The sequence below is a fragment of the Periophthalmus magnuspinnatus genome, chromosome 21, assembly GCF_009829125.3.
Source record: "Periophthalmus magnuspinnatus isolate fPerMag1 chromosome 21, fPerMag1.2.pri, whole genome shotgun sequence".
In the NCBI taxonomy this organism is placed as follows: Eukaryota; Metazoa; Chordata; class Actinopteri; order Gobiiformes; family Gobiidae; genus Periophthalmus; species Periophthalmus magnuspinnatus.
In genome coordinates, this window is record NC_047146.1 from 10,733,192 (window position 1) to 10,756,760 (window position 23,569).

The 23,569-nt window shown below is 40.4% G+C and overlaps 3 protein-coding genes across 4 annotated transcripts in view; 1 reads left to right on the plus strand and 2 right to left on the minus strand.

Annotated features, from left to right (window-relative positions):
* Positions 1-236: 236 nt before the first annotated feature.
* ackr3a (atypical chemokine receptor 3a) lies at positions 237-4,365 on the minus strand. The gene is made up of 2 exons (XM_033987440.2): positions 4,209-4,365; positions 237-1,439 (listed from the first exon to the last, which is right to left on the minus strand). Exon 2 carries the CDS (start codon positions 1,387-1,389, stop codon positions 247-249), a length of 1,143 nt encoding a protein of 380 aa, XP_033843331.1. The 5' UTR covers positions 1,390-1,439; positions 4,209-4,365; the 3' UTR covers positions 237-246.
* Positions 4,366-16,646: 12,281 nt separating this feature from the next.
* LOC117388846 (ribosyldihydronicotinamide dehydrogenase [quinone]-like) overlaps positions 16,647-23,569 on the minus strand; it is a 186,929-nt gene continuing 180,006 nt past the window's right edge. Inside the window, exons 2-6 of one of the 2 annotated variants that reach the window (XM_055230525.1) lie at positions 17,853-18,018; positions 17,633-17,763; positions 17,459-17,572; positions 17,074-17,175; positions 16,647-17,009 (exon numbers count right to left, since the gene is read on the minus strand). In XM_055230525.1, coding sequence (XP_055086500.1) covers positions 16,710-17,009; positions 17,074-17,175; positions 17,459-17,572; positions 17,633-17,763; positions 17,853-18,018 — 813 coding nt within the window. In that variant the 3' untranslated portion in view covers positions 16,647-16,709. Of the gene's footprint in view, positions 17,010-17,073; positions 17,176-17,458; positions 17,764-17,852; positions 18,019-23,569 lie in introns of both variants that reach the window. The other variant, XM_055230524.1, reaches the window with a different exon arrangement.
* On the plus strand, positions 22,717-23,016 carry LOC117388847 (helix-loop-helix protein 1-like). Its single transcript, XM_033986403.1, has one exon. The coding sequence runs from the start codon at positions 22,717-22,719 to the stop codon at positions 23,014-23,016; it is 300 nt and encodes a 99-aa protein (XP_033842294.1).

The window sequence follows — 23,569 nt, forward strand, 5'->3', positions numbered from 1 at the left end:
TGAAAATACCTTCTTAGGCTAACATTCAATCACAGAAAAAATGTACACAAATAACACCACCGTTTTGCATAAGGAATAGTGACAACATCTGATTTGTATTAGCTTAACTGCATTCTAAGTGCTTCTGATTCAGTCGGATATCCAGTTTTCAAGAAATGGAAGTAAATTCAGTCATTCTCTGTATAAGTCACTGATGATTTTGACAGTGTATACGAAATTCTAGTTGGAAGATAGTATTTAGTCCATTTAGATTTGAGGTGGATTGTCCACAGCCACCGCAGAGTACTCCGTGTCGGACACATTTGATGTCTCGATCAGCCTCGCCAACCCTGTCCGTGTGGAGTATTTAAAGATGAACGCCTTCATGAGGTCGTAGCGGTAGTTCCTGTTGATGAAGTTGTAGAGGATGGGGTTGAAACAGCAGTGGAGCAGGGACAGGCACTGGGTGAGATGTAGCGCCACATAGATGACATTGTCTAAACCGCAGGTGAGGGGCAGCAGGCCGAGTTGGGCTAGAGCGTCTGCAAATAGAACGCTATGGTAGGGGCCCCAGCATCCGAGGAAGACGATGATGTAAGCTAGGATCACTCTTCGGCTGATGCGGCGTTCCTGCTCCACACTGGTAGAAGCTGCTGTTGAAGACGAGTGTCTGAATGTGCGCGCTAAGAGAGTGTAAAATACAGCGATGATCGGGAATGGGAGAACAAAGCCAAGCAGGATGAAGCTGAACTGAATTCCAACCATCCAGTCTCTGGGGTTCTCTCCTGGGTAGACCGGCCGACACAGTGTCAAATCTCCGTGTGAAGACTTGACCGTGTGCAGGAAGTAGGTCTCAGGCAAACTCGCAATAAATGCTAACAGCCACACCCCCACACACGCAGCGCGGCGAACCAGCTTCCTTCTCGCTCCTCTGTCGCTGTCATCGCACTTGGTGAGACTGAAGTAGCGGTCAACACTCATGCACGCCAGGAAGAATATACTGCCAAAGAGGTTGACTGAAAACAGCAGGTGTGTTAGCTTGCAGGCCATCTCCCCAAAGGGCCAATGACCATGCTGCGCCAGGGAGCTGACCCAAATGGGCAGAGTGGCACATACGCACAGATCGGCGACAGCTAAGTGAGCGATGTACATGTGCGTCTCGTGGCGAGGGGTGGAGTCACGCTGGGCACGGATGTTCACCCAAAGCACTAAAGCATTGGCAGCCAGACCAATGATGAAGATGAAGGAGTAGAGCACGCACATGGAGGTGAGGAGGGCGCTGCGGTTGAAGGCTGTGGCACACATCATCGTGTCCACACTGGAGATGTTACCCAGGTGCTCTGAGATGTTGAAGTCACTGGAGGTCAGGGAATCCCACAGATCCTCCAGTTCGCTGGTGCTCAGGCTCATTTTGCAAGATTCCAGATGACCACAGACTGCTGTTCTGATGGGGCTGGCTCCTGTAGAAACAAAGACAACATTTGTAATTACATGTGACTCTTTTATGTATGTTCAGCTTTTACTCGCATGCAGTGATTCAAATATTGATTGTCACTTAGGCGTTAAGCCAGATGCCCTCCCTGACACTGGCATTCTTGTTTTGTAGATTGGTTTAACTACTGGTGACTAGATTCCTGCAACTTTACATCATCTAATTTTGTGGTTATAGCTACTGTTATTTTTGTAGATAATCCTTAGGTATCGGATTTAAAAAGTAATTTTCCATCACATTTGCTAGAGCAGCCTCTGGACATTGACTACCTGAGCTAATAAAACATAAAGTACTTGCGGTCTGCCACCAGATCCTGAAGAATCTTAATGTGGTTAGCTTGTTAAAACAGCTCATTCAGGGCCGCATACAGGGCTGGTGTTGTTGTGTCACAAACCTAAGCACTGTTTGATTGATGTGCAGTCAAAAGGGCCATACAATAAATGTTTACATTAGCTCCACCGGTGCAGAGTGAGGATTGGACACAAGGAAGTGGGATTGAGAAATCTAAACACAAACTATTTCCGGACTGTTCTGGGCATTCCAAGATAAAGCGCTGGTCAAGGGTGGGAAATTGGATGCCACTTTGAGGAATGTTTTCCCTTAACAAGCTTCTTATAATAATAAAAATCCCTCATCTTTTCTAGAGGTGAAGTTGAGGAGCTGTCACCATATGTATGATCAAAGAAATGTCAGGTTATAGGTTCAAATGTCATTTTACAACATCTGCTACTAATGGGATGGAGGTATGTGCTCATAATTTAAATGCCCTACATGTGTAGAGGAACAAAAGGTGGCACAAGTCATTTGCAAGATCACAGCGGGACACTCTACATTCATAAAAGTAGAATGCTGCTTTTATGCCTAAGGTTAGGGTTAAAAAGTCTGACACTGTGTGGCTCTGTCTGGCCTGTCTTCACAAGATTGAGCTGTGACTTCTCTCTTCCCTGTCTCTGCTGTAACTGTGGGTTAGCAGCACTGGTGAAGGTTCAGAGGTGAGAGGTAATAGATCAAAAGCAGAGCACGACTGGCTTAACCCTTGCACAGCCTAGACTGACATGTACACTCAGAGACTGAGTTGTGAGTAGACAGCAGCGGGGAGCTCGACGCCTTGGCCCATGCACGGCCCGGGTCACTGACCAGTGGGTGACACAGCACGACCACGAGCAGTGAAACAAGAACACCAGCACATCTGTCTGAGAGGGACTCGTTTGGATGGGGGAGAAAAAGCTTGAACTTTTTAACTTATGGTAGTTAGGCTGACATGTCAGTTTTTTGCTAGTGCTGATTTATAGATTTTCCAGGACTTTGAAAATAATATAATATATTTACCTTCATACAAGTGAAATTAGGTTATATAGATTAATCTAAAAACCTCCGGCCATAGTGCATCACACTATTCTAACTTGGGAAATGATCAACAGAGACCCTCCAACAGAAATAGTCTAGATGAACAGATTGATATAAAATAAAATAAAAGTGTAAATTATAGTGAATGTGTCATGACACTGGGAGGAGCAGACTGTAGTACTGGCATGTACGCTCAGAGACTAATGACAGTGCTATGCTACACATTTTCTATATTCACCCTGGAGAAAAAATATTTTTCCCCCGCCAAAATGACACTGGTTGTCTGAGTAATTGTGTGGGTTCTATGAATCAACTTTATTGGCTTTCACAATACTAGCTGATTCAACCTGATGTGTCAGTTATGGAAATTATGGAACAGTTAAAGTTAAATTTCTATATAAGTATTTCTCTCAATTTTCAAATTTGAAAATAGATCCAGGGCTATATTAACCCCTGCTTGCACAAAAGCTGTGGAATCCATCACATCTCATCCAGTAAGACTCTGTGCTTCTGAGGATTTTGTATGCAGAGATAATCTCTCACAATGGTCTCTGTCTAATTCCCTTCATATTATATGGAAAATACCTGTGGGTGCCAGGTAGCCCCACAGACTTCTACTTAATTAACCTTTTAACACCCAGTCCATCTGATAACACAGGCAGGAGCTGCGCGCGCTGCGAGCTCTGTATGCGCGAGCGCATCTCTCTGCCTCCCCCTTTTCTAAGACGCGAGCATCCACTTTCAAATGAGCTGAAACGGCTTTTGTATTTCAATACACAGACAATAAAAGCGTTTGAAGGATAGTTTCATGTGCTAATAGAACCGACAGGCGCAGTGCAGGTGCAGCGTGTTTGCCCGACTTTCGCCTCCTGTCTTACTCTGTTTACATTCTTTAGTTAGGATAAAATCTTTTCAACGGGAATGTCAGGTTTCAGCGCTGAGTGGCAGAAGTATAGAAGACGTTTAGCATTTGGCGTCATTACGCACAAGGGCCGAATCCAGCGACATGTCCCAGTGCAGCTCAGTGCAAACATACAATGACATTGTTGGCATTGTTGATTTCTATCTGCTGGAGACAGACTTATCAGATGTCACCCCAGCTTACAGTAGCCCGGCTTAGCCTATGAATGGAGGGCAAATAAACTCGGGCGAGTGGATAACGAGTTGGTCAAGTGTGAGTAATGCGGTGGTAAACCGGGCTTTTACTTTATAATAGGCTACCTCCAACAAAAGATGACAAAAGCCCTGAACCGCGATTTGCACCTTGCACTCTATTCTTACAAAATCGATTTGACTCCGGAAACGAATTTAAAAGTGTATAGTGCACCATGGAGCATCTCAATAAAACAACAGAAAACGAAAATGAACTCAAATATAAACGCCAGCTTACCTTTACTTCTTTCCAAAGTGAGAATATCCTTTGTTCTTTAGTTGATGCTTCTGTTAAGTTTAGTTTTCGTGGTTAAACTGATCCACTACTGAGTACTTGGTGCGCTCCCTCCACCTTCTTAAATGAGTCTGAGCTGTGCGTCTGCTCCTCTCTCTCTGCACTTGATGAAACTCACTAGAGCTACGCCTCGAGGGCTGGACCAACTCTGATGCATATTGACACGGCATCACCCCAATAAACAGTGCGCGCTCGTTACGCACGCACACACGCCACTGTTATAGTTTCGGACGAGAAGTATGAGAAACGAGTTTTAGTAAGTAGTAATGCCAGTATGCTGTATTATATGACTAATTACCAAATATATAGCCTGCTAAATCGATAGATGAGAAATAGCCCATAGTATGAGATATAAATGGACACCGTGGGGGAGGGTTTGGGTTTTACAATAGGACAGAGGTGGATGAAGTGCTTAGTTTTGTTACTTATGTAAAAGTACAGATACAGAGGTAAAAAAAAAAGTTACTCAAGTAAAAGTGTCCCATGAAACTTTAAGAGTAAAAAGTAAAAGTATTTCACATAGATTTTGATAGTGTTGTTTATCTGTTAATGTGTTAAATGTAGTGATACTGATTAAAAATGATACAGATCTTAGTCAAAAGCAGCAACACAAATCAGTTTCTTTATTTTTGTCATGTCATTTTTGTGTATTTATTTTTGTTTGCTCAAAGCCTAAGCTGGAACTTGAAAATTTTAATCAGGATGTTACCACGAACATGGTAAAAATAACCCTTCAAATCATATGAAAAAGTACTTTTTACTTTTCAGTCCAGTTAAAAAATGTAGTGGAGTAGAAAGTACAGATACCTGCTCACAAATGTGCCAAAGTAAAAGTAAAAAGTATATAAGTAAAATACAGATACCTAAGAATTTTACTTAAGTACAGTACTTTACTACTTTTACTTCATTACTGGTCTTTCACCACTGGTCTTTTATGAGCAAACCATAGTGAGAATACTTGTACAAACATATTGCTCATTAATTATAATCCTGGGTAGCAACTAAACCCAAAGTTGTAACTAAATAGTGTATTATTAGTCTTTGTAGGACTGCACAGCACACGGGGAGTCATGTAGGGTAAAAGGGTTGTGGCTGTCTGCACCCATGGCATGCCTCGCCCTCCGTCACCTAAATATGAGACCAGATCTGCAGACAGCAACGAACCACATCAACTGTTCCACGCTTCCACCCAAAACCAAACATGGGCTGAACCATCCTCCCACGAGACCACTGAAGGTGACTGAACACACCTGCTCAGTAACCGTCACTATTACAAATGATGCACTTTATTTCAGTGAGAGCAAATGGGGCAGTTAGGGATTTTTTTTTTAACAAATTTGTCTTTGTTTTGAACTTCCTCTTGTCTACCATCTAATCCAACTCTTACTATAGACTGACTGGATTTTTTTCTTTGTATTTTACACCAGATGCCGTACTTGATGCACTATATATAAAGCACTGAGTAAACTTTAAATTGTAGTTTTTGTGGCCAGACTATGAATCAAGCCAAGTGCAAAGAGAAACATTCTAGACCAGGGTTCTATTTGTGGGTTTCAGCTTCCTGTTTTAGGATGACATTTTGAGAACTTTGGACCATATAAAAGTAAAAAATAAACCTAAGACAATATTTTTGTTTTGAAATTTTAATTGCTATGACAACAGTGCTAACCTTTCATTGATTTCACGCTAAACCCACAAAACAATGTTCACTCTGCAAGAATGTGTTTACATTCTTGTATAGTGAACATTGATTAAGGGCAAGACCTTATTAAAATGAAACTCAGTTGCTATAATTTGATTAATAGTAGTGAATCAATGCAGCTGTGGTGAGATTGTTTCATTGTTGAAGTTTATTACCCACATCCTTTAACACAAAGCTCGATTTGGGGCTGTATCGTGGGTTTTTCTTGTCCCACTAGAGCAATTAACCTCAAGTTCAACCCTCCCAAGCTGCAATTCCAGACCATTCCATAACACCACCGTAATCATTATACCGTCGCCAAATCACCATAATGTACTTTGATTTTGTTCATTTGTGACAGAAAGGTGCTTTTGATGTTCTTCCTGCCTGTATTGTTTTAACCAGGTACAATGTGTTTGCACTGTTTGCTTAGGAAGAAGATATCCCGCGACTGGTATGTTTCTCCCGTCTGAAGTTTATTATAACGGTACGCCCTGCATTCACCCTGATGAAATACAACCAGCAGGCCACCCTGACCTCATTACCGACTAGGGAAATGTGGTAAGTTTCTCCAAGTGCTTTAAACCGGGTAACCACTACGCACGCACACCCATTGTCCTCCCTATCAGCAGCATCGAAGGAGGTTGTAAGACTCCCTGATAAGCATCCGTAAGCTGCTGCCAACCTCTGTTCTCTAGATCTCATTCACAGGCAATGGGAACTTTCTAAGATCAAGTCACATCTTAATGAGTTTTATATATTTTTTCTTTATTGGCTGTATATTTGAAATTCTCGAGTTATGCGGGAGCGGTTGACATAACAAGACTAAGTAAATATAGCAGTGTTTTGTAGTCTTAAAGAGCCTGCGAATTCTCTTTAGAACAATTATTGTAAGCAAATTACATCAGGCAAAAAGTCTTGGAAAGGTTACAAGGTTTTGCTGCATTAATGAAAGATAATATGTCTTCTTGAGGGGTTTTATTTTTTGCAAAGACTCTTCCTTGAAGATAATGGAGATACCGTAGCCTATTACTATTTCTGCAATAATTCATGCTTTAGAAATGGTTGAAGTGTCCTTGATTTGAAAGGTGCTTTGTAGTCTCATGTCATACTAAATACTGCACATTACATATTGCACAATTATAAGTAAGAGCTCCTTCATAGCAAAGCAGAATATATTGCATACAAATCTTGAACTTCCCGATTAATTCATTCATATTGGCAAAATGTCACTAAACAAAGCGCTTACGAGTAGCCTGACTATATAAATAATCAGGCCATTTGTCAAAGGCCACAATCCTTCATATAACAATAGCTCTGAGCGATAAACATTTCCCCCAGACTGAGATTTGAAGCATTTATTCTTGTATAGCAGCAGACATCAAGATAGTTTTCTGCTCCATTCTTCTCACAGTCTCGGTTATGAATAAACACGATGAATTGATAAGGAGATGCAAAAACCAGGGTGGCTGCGAAAAGCCTGCGCAGACGTCAGAAGTGAGAGGTGGAGGCTGGGGGTGGATGAGGCTGAGGAAAACAAGTAAGCAGGCCCGTTCTGTGCCCAAGCAGAAAAAAAAGTACTGATAGTTGTGCTACTGAAGATACTAGTAGTACTGACGCTAAGGCTTTTTATAGTAAGCCACAAATTCACTTTAAGATGTATTACATAACTTCTGCTTGTTTTCAGTTTAAATAGGAACAGTTTTGTGAGGTTTTTTGATAATAATCTCAGAAAGGCTTCCATTTCCACAACTGCTGTACATCTTGTCTGCATTTAAAGCGCCCATATTGCACTGTTTTCTTATCTATGTTGTAATGTTGTTTCCTGATCAAAAACATACCCAGAGTTGTGTTTGGTTTGATTCACACATGTTCAATGCACAAATCCTCCAGTTCTTCTCTCAAACAGAAAACACTCTGTTCAACCTTGTGATGTTTTGTGGTAATAAAGTATTCCACCATGTTTTTAAACTCCACACACCTTCATTAGAATAATTTGTATAATTTCAGCCCTGGAATTGCCAGTCTCTACTGAACTAAAGGTAAAAGTTAGATGCTAACTTAAAAACTACCACTACATAATATAGGACCTTCAACTTCTTGAGTATCTACTTTCCCAGTGACATCAAGAGGAAGAAAGTATATAAGTGTTATTCCTCTTCCTATAGTCCCAGTGTTTATTGTAACTTGCTGTGAATCGCAGTGGGAGGTCGTGCGGATGTGGGCTTTTTTGTGCTAATGCCCATTCACCTCCATTCACTATGGACCAAAACATCTTTAGCATCAGCCACCGACCTCTCTAATAGACTACCCCTGCACATTCCTGCTCTTTATGCTCCTTAATCTCTCCCATCACTCATCCAATCACTTATTCATGTCCTGTTATGTTCACAGATACAACTGCGTGCCAGGTTGACACGCAGGAGGCCAAAGTACATGGCAACTCTATATAAAAGACAGAAAATTGGCACCTTGATTGTGCATTGTCTTGACTTTCCGAGCCACTTGTCACCACTGATATTGTGAATGCAGGTAATGAGGTGATGCACTGCGCCTCTCGGGGATGTGTTTGTGCAGGTGTAGTGGCAGGAAATACAAAGCAACACATTCCAGGCTTTGACACTCCATCACTTTTACAATACGGACTGGATATGAAAGAAGAGTTTGCAGTATGCCATAACATTGTGTACAAGTTCAAAGAAAAGCTATACGGCAGGTGTTCAATATGGAACAGGGGGGACTCCCATTCTTGAAGATACAAATATTATTCTGAACAGGCAGACGGCACAGGGAGCAGTAGAGTCACACTTTAAATCACAGTACTTGTAATTACATGGTACTAAGAGTTAAGGTTAGGAGCTGGGTTACTTTAAGCTTAATGAGCATCATAACATTGTGTTAATTGCAGAGTAAACAAAGTGTTACATAATCTGCTAAGCCAATTTGTTCTTTTACATGTATGCATTCAATATGTCCCAAAATCCCTTTAAACACTTAAATCTTGGCAAGATGGATAATGCATCAGTACTGACATCTGGCCCGTGCTAAACTTTAAAATGTATTTTCATATCCATACATACCAGTGAATCACACGCAGTGATCCAAAAAGTGATAAGCCTGTTTTACCGCTGCCAAACACATTTGCACAGTCAAACATATGTCAAACATAAGTATTAAATTTAAAAACTAAAAGACTTTATGGAGACTGTCTCTTGTTGCGGAGCCAAACCCAATACTATTCCAGCCTTCTAATCTGTCAGTGCTTGATTCTCAGGTGCTGACCATAACCGGTTATGGCTGCCACACTCCATTGACTTTGTCCATCATCTGTGCATGCCGCAGTAAGGCAAACTAAAAGCAAGTTCTTGTTTTCCCAAAGCTGCTATTGGTTTCAGTTCAGCCCTTCCCCCGCTCAGTATTCATGCATGCACTGGCACATAGAAACCATGTCAAACAATATGAGACAGGTCAACGGGATCACGCTAGAAGACGCTATAGGAATGGTTGAAGTAAAGCTTGGCTCAGGGGGACAGATAGTGTCCAGTAGAGATTAGTGCATGACAGAATCTCTCCACGGGATCCATAAAGAGGTGTCTGTAACTGCCTCGAGCTGCATCTTCCTCCTAACCAGTAATTCTATCCATGCAGCGCGGATGGTGCTTCTTACAAAATGCCACTGACATCCAGTTTGTAGATAAGGTAGCTTACTTTCACCCCTATTGTCTTGTCACGCTATATGAAAAATGGACCATGAGCTTTTTTTGCTGGAATGTGCTGGTGTTTTGGAGAAGCCTGCAGTGTGTAGTTTCACCATACATCACCTGTGGGCAGCGAGTGCGTGTATAAAGTTAAAGGTCTTACAAGGGTTGTTTTGAAGCACTAAACAAGCCACTGAAACTGAGATAAACATGGCACTATGTTTCAAACTTTTCAGGGATGAGTAGTAAGAGGAATCCAAACACTAGGAGTTTTATTGAACGTAAACACAACTCTAGAGCAGGCAAACAACTTGAAGAGATAAATAACATGGATAAACACACAATAGGAGTCATTTTAATGAGTTGCCCTGGTAATACAGATCAGAAGTGTAAAGGACAACGGAAATTTACTCGGAGACCTGAAGTGCTTGTCACAGCTGGTTCCCATTCATTGTGCAGCGCTGTGAGTGTGTGTACGTTCATGTATGCACTGTATGGGAATTACAGTCAGGATGTGGCATCTGGACCTGGGCTGACTGCGCCTGGAGCGAGGAGGAATGGGGCACTGCTCTACACTCATTTATCTAGTTCGGCCCATTGAAGTAGTCCCAAGAGATTCAGCGTGTGATATGGACTTAACAGAAAAAAGGCTTTCAATTTATATACACTGCCTTAGATTATTCAGTAGGTGTATGCTGAGAAATCGTAAAGGTTTTTCTAGCAGTCATAATCCTCATAGTTACAGTAGTGCTGTTGTGTCCTTGAGCAACACACTTCTTAGATCTTGCCTCCAGTGTTTGCATAAATCTCTGCATGGTGAGTGTTTCTTTAGCAATTTCAGTCCCCAACAGAGGTAGAAAAACAGTGTAGAAATGTGTAGAAATGTGTAGAAATGTGGCTATTTACTTTGTTACAGGTTTGTAGGAGCAGAGGGAGTATGCCAAAGTAAGTAAAATAATTTTGAAACAAGTATTGACTGTGAGTTGACATTTATTTAAATTGTTACTAGTCTCCTCCTTATTATAACAAACAATTATATAATCCTTTTTCTGGCCAGGCTAAAACTGCTTTGGTCTTGTGAGAAACTTGGTCTTCATTTACTACTGTTTAGGCACGCTCACAAGGTCTCTGAGTTGTGTTTTTTGAGTCCTCTTGAAATTCTGCTGCAGTAAAAAGTAAATATTAGTGATCTTGTCATTCAGAGAGAAACAAGAAAGATTTTGTATAACAATTTGAAACATAAGGTGAAGAACGAGTTGTACTGCCTTGAAGCATGTGTTTTTTCCATCAAGCACGGCATTAGAGATAATGGAGACCTGGTTCTAATTATTGATTACTTTGCAGTGACATCACGCTGGGGGTGTTCTGCATGCATCTCTATTGATGGAATGTTCAGCAGTTACCATGGTGACACAGTGCACACATTAGCAAATACAGACACAAGTTTTAAGATAGTTTTAAAACCTTAGAAAAAATACAAATTGATACACATTTCCAGGAGCCTGTACGAGCATTCATAGTTCTTTTCAGGTGTTTCATTTTCAACAAAAAGGTGAGCGTGACTAACTAAAGAAGTGTTGGCTAATGCTAGCTAGCTTTTGCCTGGTAAATCCAGAATGATATCTCTGTATGTTTTATACAGATTGATATCAGTCTGGTCCCCAAATCCTCTAGTGAGTCTCAAGTCTGGTCAAACGTGATCATGCAACCAGATTTGATTTTTTCAGTGACACATGTGAAAAGAAGGAGCTCATTGGTCACTGATGATTTACAAATGAAATCAAATTGATCTCACCTCAGATTAACAGAGTTTAGTGCATTGCTCCATTGATTCTGCAGGAATCTGTGATATTTTTTGGTCCACTGTGATATTTTTTCCTTTATTTTTGTACAATATGACGCGGATGGACCATGCATGTCCCCAATTGGCTAATCCACTTGTCAATCACGCCTGTTTAAACAGGGAGATTCTCCAGTGACCAGACTCACATCTTTGTATAGTATTGCAGAAGTGTGTATTCTCGATCCCAGGCAAAGCTAACTTGTAACTGTAATTTTAAGTGTGAAAAACTTGTTTAGCAGCAGAAATCATCTCACCTGTTGTAGTTCAAACTAAGTCGGCTCTTTCTGGTCAGATTGTGTTCAAATAAAGATGAGATTAAGTCTAATTTGAGTAACAGAGCTTCTAACAGAGTAATGCTTTCAGTTAGCTTCACACCCACAGGGAATGTTAATGACATCTGCTGCAAAGTATCAGTAAGGACGCGTAATAGCTGCAGTCTTCATCCTGTGCACTCTACTGCTGCTAGTAAATAAGAAACAGGCTAGTCATGCAGCTTATCAATGCCAGGCACATCATAGATCACACAGCCAGGGCCCCACTTCACTCATTCATTTCAGTGTAGGTCCGTCTGGGTTCTATCACTGTCTGAGTCACTGAGGTGTCTGGCAAAAGTCGGATTTGAACTCGGTTGCATTTGTACATCACTTCATTTGTTCTTGTGCCTTCTTGTGCTTGTGAGTAGTTTAGGTAGCGTGGTCATAATAGATTATTTTGAAACGTTTATACAAAAGGATTTTTTAAAATTTGCAAATCCTACCCACTGAACCTGACTATCTTTCAGTGGTGGAAGAAGTACTCAATTTTGTCACTTAAGGAAAAGTACAGATACAAAGTAAAAGTAAAGTAAATGTTTAATAAACTCTCAGCCATTTCAGCAGGTCTCTTAATACTGTTTAACATTCCAGGCAAAGCAATAACATCTCCTCAGGAACAAGTAGATGTGGACCCCTACTAGAAAAGTGACATAGTGCCTCTTTAACGTTTTGGTAATCTACACACAGACTAGTGACATTATGCATGGCTTTAGATGGGTTTAGATTCCCAGAGACAGTGAACTACATATCTCTGTGGCGTGTAATGCAAGAAGATGATACTAAAACCCAATGTAGGCCAGTAGTAACTAAAAATAGTGAAATGTGACAGAATAGAGTATAAAAGAATCAATTGGCACGACATAACTTCAGTGTTTTCAAATTAAAATGTTGTGTTGTTTGTGGAGACCGTGGAGATCTGGCTTTAATTATTTATACGCTGCAGTGACACCATGCTGGGGGTGTCCTACATGTATCTATTGGTGGAATTTTTAGTAGTTACCATGGTGACACAGTGCACACATTTGGAAATACAGACGAAAAGTTTTAAGATAGTGTGAAAACTCAAGAAAAAATACAAAATGGATTTAAACAACACATTTTCAGGAGCCTAAGATCAATATGAATGGTCCTGGTAAAAGTAACTGTAACTTTAAGTGTGAGAAACTTCAAATCTCACCTGTTGTAGTTCCAACTAAGTCAGCTCTTTCTGGTCAGACTGTGTAAAAACAAAGCTCAGATTACGTCTAACTTGAGTAACAGACCGTCTAACAGAGCAGTGCTTTCAGTTAGCTTCACACTCCTAAAGTAGTGCAAAAACATGATGCTAAAACCCAATGTAGGCCAGTGGTAACTAAAAATAGCAGAATAGCAGTATGGAGTATAAAAGAATCAAATGGAATGACATAACTTCAATGTTTTAAAGTTAAAAAAGTCTTGTGTTTTTTGTCATTGCTGAAGCTCGAGACGAAGACAAAAGAAGCAAACATTTTAAAGGGCCGACGACTCATGGTACCAAATGAATCAGGTGCATTAACGCGCAACAAGTCATGTGTGAAAATGTGAGTGTGGAAAGTTTCCCATGCAGTGGAGAGAGGATAAGGCCCAACAAAAGAAGGATGGAGGAGAGGATGAAGAGAGGATACATCCTTTAGCAGTTCATAAGGAGGAAGTGTTTGTTGTTATTTTCTTGGGCCCATTCGCTGCGTAGGACCACACTGCTCTGTTTGGGCCGTGTTCCTCTGCAGCTGCTGTAATCTCGCCTTTTTATCAAGTCTTTACCAGCTGTTTGAGAGAGAGGACTCTTGAGAAATCCGAAACCTCTATAAAATCCTTTTACGACAATAGCACCAAATCAAGGTCCCAACAAAGATGGGACAATAGCAAGAACAATGCTGCAGTTGGCTCCATTGAACACCTCTGAAAAGGAAATATGTTTTGCATTATTCATTACAGTGTGAATCTCTGTATTATGTCCTCACATCTGCTGTTGTTAGCAATGGACTGTCAGCTGCCCTGTCTTGACACATGCTAATGGAGGATATACGCTCAGCAGCATTTTTTTGTAGGATTTTTAAGGTTCTATGTATTTATCATATATATTCTGGTTGGAACATGTAACCCTGCCCCTTTTGATTCAACTCATGGCAGCGATTGAAAGTACAAAAGTAAAAGTACTCAGTTAAATAGGTATTTGTGAATATTTTTTTCTGAATATATTATGTAACATTTAGGACATATATTATCCCAAATTTCCTTTCTTGTTTTGAAAATGTAGGTAGAGTGAAAGTTGGCAGTTCGAATCCCACTCTCAAGGTAAACATCATCAATTGAGCGGTCAGATCTACTGCGATTCCAGCTCCCCTAGATTAATGCTGCCGTTGTGTCCTTGGGCAAGACACTTAACCCACCTTGCCCCATTGTGTGCGCACACTGTTGTATGAATGTGTGTGTAAATGGGTGAGTAGTTCCTTGATGTAAAGTCGTTTGAGTGCCTTGAAGGTGGAAAAGCTATATAAAAATGTGACCATCCAAGGTGTTTTATTTTAAATCTTTTTCGCACATATGCAAGTTAAATCCAGGCAGTGTCAGTTTAAATACAACTTGTACAGCTTCTGCATATCAGGTAGAACACTTGCTATAAGTTGACAACATGCAAAATTTCTCTGCAGAATGAAAAAATGAAAAAAATAAATACTATCCTGAAACTCAAAACAAGCCACTAGTTACTATTTGTGTTATTCATATGATTGGGTTAATGCCTTCATCATTTCTTAGCTCATAATTCTACACAGTGCACTTTTTAGGTTGGTTTTTGGAGGTGACATTGATGGGTGAGTTTTTGGGGGGGCTCACATGTCGCTGTGAATTCCTCCCTTCTATAATGACACAGCAGTATACAATGGGCATACTGTGATAGCGGGGCAGAGGGCCGTTTGGAAGTTCACTCAAAGTATGCAAAGGTAAATGCTGCTAGTTACTCATTACAAGTGCTTTCCTGCTGCCAATCTTGATAGAAATGATGGCTGACCTGTCCAACACACATGGGCCCGCTCACGCAGCCACACACACAGTTTGACAAGCTGACAGGTAATAGATGGACTTTTAATGTGGTCATGAAAGCGTGCAAGGATGGATGGCATAAATAGTCTGACGTGTTACTCAGCACATGTGTGTCTGTGCCATCGCTCTCCCCTCTGTCCCGGCTCTGAGCTCTGGTCTTTAATGCTTGGCCACTTGTTAACCCGCTGACATCTGGAGCAAACACAGGAATCCATTTATGGACCCGTCAAAACAGTGCAAACCCAAGCACAGTCATTTAGACCCAGCTTAGCACTGGAGGGAAAAACTATAGCTACACGTATACTGAGGTTTTGGGCATACTTTTTGTAATAGAAATGAGATTGTTGTTAGCCTAATGTTAAACCAATGGATGTTTTAGAATGCTAAATACTACAGTTAGCATTCATTCAAAAGTATTCTGACTCTATAGTAATAAATACATGTATCATAATGAACTTTTTAGACATTCGACTGCCAAAATATTTATAGACACCCTACTACTTGCAGTATTTCATTATAAATGTCTCCAGTGATTGATTCATTTGCGCTTTTGTGTCTATTTTCTAACCAAATACATGGATATATTTAAAACAGTAAGAGCTGGAGTTTTTCCGGCGCCTCACTTCCGTGTGGGGCAAATGCGTGCCCACTTCCTTACATTGATGCAGTTTAAAATGGGCTTCAGTGGTCAGGCTGGGAAAGCCAAATGGACAATGGGAGCGCAGGATGGACAGCGGTTCAGAAACCATAGCAGGAGACAAGCAAACACAAACAGACTGGGCCCTGGAGTGCTCATGTCTGAAAGCAAACAGCTAAAAGGTCACTATGTTGGTTAAAAGGTTCAAACAGTCTGCCTAATTAGTGTCAAATACTTGGGATCATTGGTACTTATGTGAGAACACATTTCTACATCTCAGAAAAGTCAGAGATTTTTGTATTTGAGAAAGTCAGAGAAGGTTTTTATGGAACATCCAGTGACAGACATAAGTTATCTATTACAGTCAGTTAAGACCGATTAACTTTTGACAAATGCATGGCCTGTTTTGTGTGTTCAGTAAAGGCACCTATTCTGAATTCAAATTACCATAAAAATTCTGAAAATGCATTCAGTTGTGGGAGTGTGATCACCCAAATTTGTAGTGCAGTCCTTCAACCATTCAAAAATATTACTTTTGACAGCCAGTGAAGGGAAAAGCAGACAGGTGAATTTGGAGTTGGACTCGTCTCAATAATAAACTCTTGTGACCTTGTAAAACCTCTGCTGCAGAATTGGCCCAGCCTTAAAATCGTGTCACTGCTGAGTTCTGGACATCAGAGTACAAGTTATTTCCTTAAGTGAGCCCCCTCCACCCTGTCGCACATCTCATTTCCTCCATATCTAAACAAAAGCCACTTCTCTGGGAACAGTGCATGACTACTTCAGCTACTCTAAACCTGCACAGAGGTTAGTTCTATTGGTTTACAAGAAAACCACGAACCATGCACAAAAATGTTGGGTGCAAATGTTTGACCAAGATGAATTACTTTACACCCACAGTCTTCAAATGGACTGGAAAGAATTTACCCCAAATGTTAGAGTCAACTTTGGTCAGACATTTGAGCCAAATTCCAGAATTTAAAACCACTGATTTAGGAAAATGTGGAAAAGTTAAATTCATGTGGCTGGTTTGACTTCTTACATCAGTTTATTCTCAAATTTAACTTTAAATGTACAGTTTAATTACACTAGATACTTGAGCAGGTTTCACAGTGAATAGTGTGAAATGATTCACTTCTAGAATACATGAATGGTCAACAGATTTTATTGACTGAAAACAATCTTTGACAGTGCATTCACAGACAGCTCATTCAGACCCCAGCCTTCATCTGGTTATTGGGCGGCAGTGGTTTTCCCAGATGGATACCCACAGTCAGGCCAAACTCTCCATTGGCATGTTTCTCCAGGGCCTCAGGTCGGAGCTGGAAGCCCTTCTCGCTGTCAAAGCAGCACATGGGGGTGAAGGAGAGGGGCTGCTCCTTCAGGAGGCCCTGCAGACGAGTGCGCCAGGCCTCCAGCATTGAGTTGCGCCTCTCCAGAGGGGCCAACACGGGGTCCCAAAAGATCTGAGGGGCCAAGACTTGGAAGCCACAGTAATGCAGGATCCCATTCTGGAAGAATGAAGTGAAGTCAGGAGTGAGTTATGAAACTGTCAGATAACAGGACTACACCTACTTGTAAAGGCCATAGAGTGACATTCATGTCTCCATTGATGCCATTTGGACTAAACATGGTCTCTTGGGATCCTGTTGTGAAGGACAGCATGGCCTTCTTATTCTGAAAGTAAAATGCTGTTATTCCAACAAGTATTTTTAGCTTTCAATATTACAATGTCCGTTTGTTTATGCAATAAAAGAAATCTTTTCAGTTTGTCTGAGGGGAGTTTCTCCATTTTATTTAGGTCTGTAGAACCATGCTTTTAGACTTTTACCATCAGTATGTAATGTCAAAGCCATTATAATGCCAGTACCATAATTATCACATTTGGATAACACAATTTTACAAAGGATTAAAAGTTGAAACATTTTATAATCTCTTCATGATCTCCCTGGTTGTTTACCTCAAAGATGCCCTGGCTGTAGCGCTTATCTTGTGTGTAAGCAAACCCCAGGGTGAGCACCCGGTCAAACCAGCCTTTCAGGATGGCAGGCACAGAGAACCAGTACATGGGGAACTGAAATACACAAAAATGTTTGTCAATGCTCGACTGCATCATGCTTAAAATAGTCTTCACCTGAAATATGATGAGATCTGCTTCATTGAGTTTGCGCTGTTCCTCAGTGATATCTGCACACAGTCGGCCATCCTCCCATGCCAGTTTCGTCTCCTCTGCATAGCAAAAGTGGTCGGCATTCTTCACCTCACCTGCAAAAAGCGAAATTCATAATTCACAAAGGTCCAAGAGGGCTATCCTGATCTACTTGTCATGCTGGTGGGATAGTACTCCTCCGCACCAGTGATGTCTTCAGCAGTAGCAGTGGCTTTGAAGTTCATGGCATACAAGTCAGACACCTCCACCGTGCAGTTCTCGGACTTCAAAACCTCCACAGCAGCATCTTTGGCAGCAGCACTGAATGAGCTGGGGCTTTGGTGAGCATACACAATCAAGACTTTGCTTGCTGCAAGTAAAAAATGCCATTGCTAGAGGGGTAGATCAAACATAACATACACATAATGGAATACTGATGTTATCTGAATATAATCTCACCCATTTCGAAGCCAACAGACAACTCTCAGAAGCAGCTCATCCCAGGCCAACATTCAGCTGTGATATTTATGCCGCAGTCCTATTGGCTCAGGCTCACTCACACAGGTGCTGTCAATCACAAGTCAATAAGCTCGTACAAAGAAGACCTCTACTGACTTCTCTGCTCATATCTGGAAGACATTTCTCCATTTTGAGCCAAGATTATATGGTTGTGTGTATGTTGTATTGGGGAAGCCAGCTGCACACTATTTTGTACTTTAATCACAGGATAAACTCACAATAGTCTTCCTGCTTCCAGCTGCTACTTGAGGCAAAAATGTTCCTATTTGCTTGAGAAAGAGTGTACTTTTTTACTCAAAACAGGCTGAATCATATTATAGCAAACCAGTCTGGGCAAATTTAGTCATGTTGGAGTTTATTCTGTGACTTCTACTTGGGAGTGAAAGCTCAAATTAAGAGGATTCACTATGGCAACAGTAAACCTTTGAGATAATAGTGGAAAAAATATTCACCAGTTTATTGACAAATTATCATGAAATAAAAAGGCCTGCGTGTCATTTGTGTTAAAGGAAATGTGTATAGCCTGCGTTCTTCCAGTTTAAAAAAAGTACTACAATCACAACTGAACCGGCGCTGCCAGTGACTTAACCTGCATTTAGACACAAACAAGTGTGGCCCTGATAAATAATTGGCCACATGTGCTGGGGTTTAGGTAGCGATGATTCAGAACAAAGAGAGTTCTTTTACATTTAGACATCTTTTATATAACATAAACAGCTTGACCACCTAAACTCCAGAACCATCCAATAATTAATGAGCGCTACTGCAGCCTCTGCTGCTGCAGTATATGCTGTCCATAAACTGAGAAAGAGAAAACTTGTGATTGTAATACCTTTTTAAGGCTACATATAGTTTAATTTCTAAACATTTATGAAGTAAGTAGCTACCTAGAATCCATCTCCAAGGTTAATTAAAATTTAAACACGTGAAGTGATTCATCCAAATAAGAGTTTTATGCAGCACCAAAAGCTTGCTTCTGAGAGTGTACTGGACTAAATCCAGGTCTTGTAATTTGAGCTTTTTCATTTAAAGTCGATAGCCTATGTGGTTTTGCCTGCATACAGTATGCATTATCACAGTGTGCCATTGCACCATGTCTCTAAACCACATGAAGGAGACTGGACATATTGCTCCTCTCAGCCCTGTCCTCCTGCTTTTCCAGCTCTGTTTTCCTTTTGCATTACACTATACTTTCCAACAGTAAGAAACCGTTGTCTGCGGTCGGGCCCACTCACGAACACTGCCCTGTAAAAGTAAAAAGAGGGAAAGGAGGAGCAGTGGGCATCAAAGTCAAACAAGAGCGTGCCAGACTGGCACACATCTGGGGCCATAATCAATTGAGACGTCCTATAGATTAGAAGCAGCCTCTGTGGGGCGGGGCTAATACACAACTACTGTATTAGAGGGCTGCATACACACAAAAGCATCCCACAAACTTTGGACATCTGGAGTCACAATAGAGATACCAAACGATAAAGGAATGAGGTTCATTTGTGGTTGAGTGTGGCTTTCCTGTTGTTCACACCATGACCACACTAATAGCTCAAAGCATCATTTTTTTCATGACGTGCTCTCTACCCCAGGGCTGCACGCTCCTCACCGCTGACACAGGGTCACGTGTTGTTCTATGAATGTCTTTGGTGAGTTTTGATTTGTGGGTTACACGATATCTCGAGTTTGTGTTTTGACAAGTTTTGACATGAAATCCAAAACCACTGCTGATCACCTCACAGAGACGCCGGGAGTTTGGAGAAGCGGAGTGATTTCAAAAAGGTCAATGGTGCCATCTTGTGGTTGGTTTGTACATTACACGCACTCGGTCACAGCCTGATCACAATTTGAGAGCGCACTGATGACATTCTCATGAAACTTCACTTCGATGTTACTTAAAGTAATGATGAGTACATCTATAAATTGGGTTTTTGTTCGAGGAGATAGTTTAGTACTATTTACTGCTACCAATATTTTTTTTACAGATATGAGCGCAATGAAAACTATAGGCCCATACAGGCCTTTAATATAGACTCTATCAACTTATACAATATCATTCCATCATTAAGATTTTTTTGCCATCCACACAATTGAAATAATGCCCACAAGGCTTAGAAAACGCTTCTCTTGTTATCAAATAAAATTAAAGAAAAATATATTTCTAAATATCACAAAACAATTTGTTGTTTGCTCAGTTTGTTTACTTTATTGTTTAATGGAATCCTAATCTGTTTATTTATGTCAAAATCATTGCCAAATATGTAAGAGGTGCGTAGGAGCAAAGTGAGCAACAGTCTCACAGATGGTCGGCTGTAAACTGGCAGATTTTTTGGCATCACAGCCGTTATGACTCAGCTGCACTGAAACCTTCAAATTCACTATGATTATTGCAGTAATCAGGGACATTTAGAGATGAGTTTTATGCATCTCACAGCACAATCTTAAGGTGTATGTCAAAATAAAAACGCATTGTTTTCAAGGGCTGGATTTAATTATGTTATAAATCTAAAGTTTATATTAAATAATCAATTATTAGTCTACGTTGTTGTGAGGAAGTGAACAGATACTCTTACTCATCAAACTGGTGTGAGATAGGCTGTATTCTCTCCATCAATGGTTTCTTTATAGAAAGTGTTTTTGTTTTGTTTTTTGTTTTTTTGGGGGGGTTAAATTAACTGTGCAATCATTTTCACAGCCTTTCAAATCTCTCATCTCTTTCAAAAAAGAAATACAACAGATTGGCCATACACAGTCACTGGCCTATAGAGAGATGCATGTAAAATATATGAGCAGGATGCAGCGCTGTGGCCTTTAGACAGATGGTGTCCAGACTGAGCGGAATATGGGGGAGGACATGAAGTGTACAATACATGAAAATTCATGGCTAATGTTTTATTTCTTTAGGGTCTTTACAATTGTTTGTTAAATTTGATAATTCAGTGCCTTAACTAGATGTAGTGTAATTTGCTGCATGGCACTTTCTAGAAACAAAAACTTGTTTCTCACAAGCAAATTAAAAATAACAAATGTAGTAAATGATGTTCCTAAAATTCAGCTTTTTAAAAAATATAGAGCCTTAATTAACAGAATTTACTGCTACAACAGATGGGGCAGTGCACACATACAACACACTTCAACCTCCAGCATCTCATACAGTTCACTCATAGGGACCAGCAGGGTCCCTATGTCTTAGAGTTTTATACATTACCTTTTGCTCAATGTCACATTGAATATCAAAACTCTATAATCACATAAGCTCCATGATTTTGGTTAGTGATTCATTTATACATACAAATTGGCAGTTCAAATGAAGAACAAATGAGTCAACTGCAGTGGTGTTTTTGTGTGTGTGTGTGTGTGTGTGTGTGTGTGTGTGTGTGTGTGTGTGTTTTGTGTTTTGTGTTTTGTTTTGTTTTTTTGTTGTTTTTTTGTTGTTGTTGTTTGTTGTGTGTGTATATATATATATATATATATATATATATATATATATATATATATATATATATATATATATATATATATATATATATATATATATATATATATATATATATATATGTGTGTCATAAAGTCAAATTATGCATTATGCCTTACTAAAGGCCTAAAGGACGTTTACAATCACACCCACAAAAATGTGAACAAACTACATTCTCTTCTCTTTGATTACGTGTGGTATCACTTGCAGCCTTACTAACCCAATAAAGTATGCTAATATAACTTTTAAAAACTCTTTATATTAAAAAAAAGTGTTTCACAAATACGAAATAAAAAGCAGTAGATTGCCGGCCATGCTCGTGTGGCTTTGTGCGTGGCGTCACAGACGGGGCTTTACGCACAGCTGTGCAGGCGGGGCAGCATGAAAGGACCAGACAACACTGAACTCTATAGGCACATAAAGCTCAGAGGAAGTGTACGGCGAATATTATACTGGCTTTAAATCTGACATTACTGCTTCAAGAGCGACTGAGGAAAATACAGCTTCGAGGGACAACTTGAGAGTATTTTTCTCATTTTCTTCTGCTTTTTATGTAGCTCGTACGGGAAGGCAAGTTTGTTTGTTTATGATTTAACTTCACTATAGGCTACTGTTATTATATTACTGTGTGGGAGAACTACTTTCTTCGCTTTGAAAATGTATAGCCTGTAGAGTATTTTTGGTGTGCGGATTTTTCTTCAGTAGTATTTTACTAAACCAAACACAGCATAAATCTTCTTAACAACGTCCAAATAAAACATTGACAAATTCTAACTAAACATTATTGGGGAACTGTGACATAAATCTATATGTTTAAATAATGGTAGCCTTGACAATATCACGCTGTGTAATTACGTTCAGCACGTCGGACAGCGCCAGTGCGTAAAGTTGCCTATTCGTCCACCACTAGAGGCCAGCACAACCGCACCCTTATATTCACTATACGGGGGACCACCACTTCCCAAATTGATGGCCAAATCTTTACATATTTATGCATTTGTCCTGCCTTTACTGTATGAACTCAAGAGTCTAATTAAAAAGACCAATTTACCTTTTTATCTGTTTCTAACCCTTAGCCAACAAGATGACGCTGACTTCGGACCAGACCTTATTGTGGACCGAAACAACCTCCTCAATGGGCCTCGGAGGACGCATGCCCAGTCAGAGCAGGGAGGAAAGGAGACGAAGGAGGCGCGCCACCCCCAAATACCGCTGTGCGCACGCGAGCAGAGAGCGTGTGCGTGTGGTGGCTTTCAACGTGGCGTTTGCTGAGCTCAGAAAACTGCTCCCCATCCTGCCTCCGGACAAGAAACTGTCCAAGATAGAGATACTCAGACTGGCCATTCGTTACATTTCATACCTCAGTCACGTGCTGGATGTGTAAGGACGTTACTTTGACAGAGAAGGACACATCATAAAAAATGGCCTGTAAAAAAAAAAAAAAATTCATGATGAACCCAGTGGTTTTTAAGCAGTGTCGTTTATTTATGTTTATTTTTGGAATATTATATTTTGTGTATTTCATTTTATTTATTTGAAATCATTGCTAATATATTTGACACATATTTATCACTTTATAATAATATTAAACTTCTTGTGCAAATACAGGTCTATGTATGGTCCATTATGCTGCTCTGCGGGTTCTTACTGCCTTAGCCTACTCTTGCCCAGAGGTTGTGTTTTATGAGCTCAGGATGTGGAAGGCCCGGCTCTTTACTTCTCCTCTCCATTAGTCACTCTCTGCTGTCTTTGTGTGTACCTCTGTGCGTAATGTGGCTCCAGGGGCATGTGGTATTGTTCATGTCCACTCCAGCAGAAGCAGTGACAGGCCTTTGTGTTTCTATGCACTTCCGGTATAAAAGATGCTGCATGCTCAAAATCTGAATCAGAATTTAAGATTTTACATTTTAAATAGATTGGTCAACATTTTAACAGTG

Coding starts and splice junctions, on each gene's coding strand:
- ackr3a (XM_033987440.2), bottom strand. CDS start 1,389: ATGAGCCTGAGCACCAGCGAACTGGAGGATCTGTGGGATTCCCTGACC.
- LOC117388847 (XM_033986403.1), top strand. CDS start 22,717: ATGACGCTGACTTCGGACCAGACCTTATTGTGGACCGAAACAACCTCC.